The 1,112-nt window shown below is 50.8% G+C and overlaps 1 protein-coding gene across 1 annotated transcript in view; it reads left to right on the plus strand.

Annotated features, from left to right (window-relative positions):
* tsc22d4 (TSC22 domain family member 4) overlaps positions 1–1,106 on the plus strand; it is a 10,711-nt gene extending 9,605 nt beyond the window's left edge. The window contains exon 5 of the mRNA XM_005754470.2: positions 54–1,106. Coding sequence (XP_005754527.2) covers positions 54–203 — 150 coding nt within the window. The 3' untranslated portion in view covers positions 204–1,106. The remainder of the gene's footprint in view (positions 1–53) is intronic.
* Positions 1,107–1,112: the final 6 nt, after the last annotated feature.

Consider the following 1,112-nt stretch of genomic DNA (forward strand, 5'->3'; position numbering starts at 1 on the left):
GGGCTTTATGATTGGCTAGTTTATTTATGCACATCACGTGTGTGTGTGTGTAGGACCTGGTGAAGAGTCACCTGATGCTGGCGGTGAGGGAGGAGGTGGAGCTTCTGAGAGAACAAATCAGAGAGCTGCAGGAGAGGAACCGGCAACTGGAGAGAGAGAACCACACGCTGAGGGCGCTGACCCACAGCATGCACACTCAATAACACACACACTAACACACACACACACTAACACACACACACACTAACACACACACACACTAACACACACACACACTAACACACACACACGTGCCGTCATGTCAGGGTTAACAGGACGGCGTTCCGGCTCCTGCGTTTTCTGATCAGCTGATGCTTCAGAGACACTCGCTGTGCCCTCCTGCTCGTCCTCCTTCATGTACCTGTAGTACTGTTGAACTGCAGTATTTGTGGTACTGTGTACTGATGAAAGGTGTGTGTTTCTGTGTGTGTGTGTGTGTGTGTGTGTGTGTGCAAGTACTTACAGCATCTGACAAAAGTGAGCACACCCTGACATTTCTGTAAATGTTGTGTTAGCTCCTTCATGGGACAACGTTGTAGGTAACAAAAGAGAGAAGACCCGAGGTGAAAATGTCCAAACTGTGCCCAAAGGGTCAGTAGTATGTTTGGCCACCATTATTTTCCAACACTGCCTCAACTCTGTTGGTCATGGAGTTCACTGGAGCTCCACAGAGGGCCGCTGAATCCTCTCCCACTCCGCCACGATGACATCATGGAGCTGGTGGATGTTAGACACCTTGCACTCCTCCACCTTCCATTTGAGGGTTTGGAGACATGGTTGGTCTGAGCACTGACAGGCTGACCCTCCACGCCTCCAACCTCTGCACCAATGCTGGCAGCACTCATACCTGTTTTCAAAGACAACCTCTGGATATGACACTGAGCACGTGCACTCAGCTTCTTCTGTCGACCACGGCGAGCTTTGTTCTGACTGGAACCTGTCCTGTTAAACTGCTGGATGGTCTCGACCACCGTGCTGCAGCTCAGTTTCAGAGTGTTGGCGAGTCACGTGACACCAGGGAGGGAAAATGGCTAATCGGGCTCAGTTTGGACATCTTCACCTATGGCTGTACT

The sequence above is a fragment of the Pundamilia nyererei genome, unplaced genomic scaffold, assembly GCF_000239375.1.
Source record: "Pundamilia nyererei isolate P.nyererei 1_Seehausen unplaced genomic scaffold, PunNye1.0 scaffold00571, whole genome shotgun sequence".
Lineage (NCBI taxonomy): Eukaryota > Metazoa > Chordata > Actinopteri > Cichliformes > Cichlidae > Pundamilia > Pundamilia nyererei.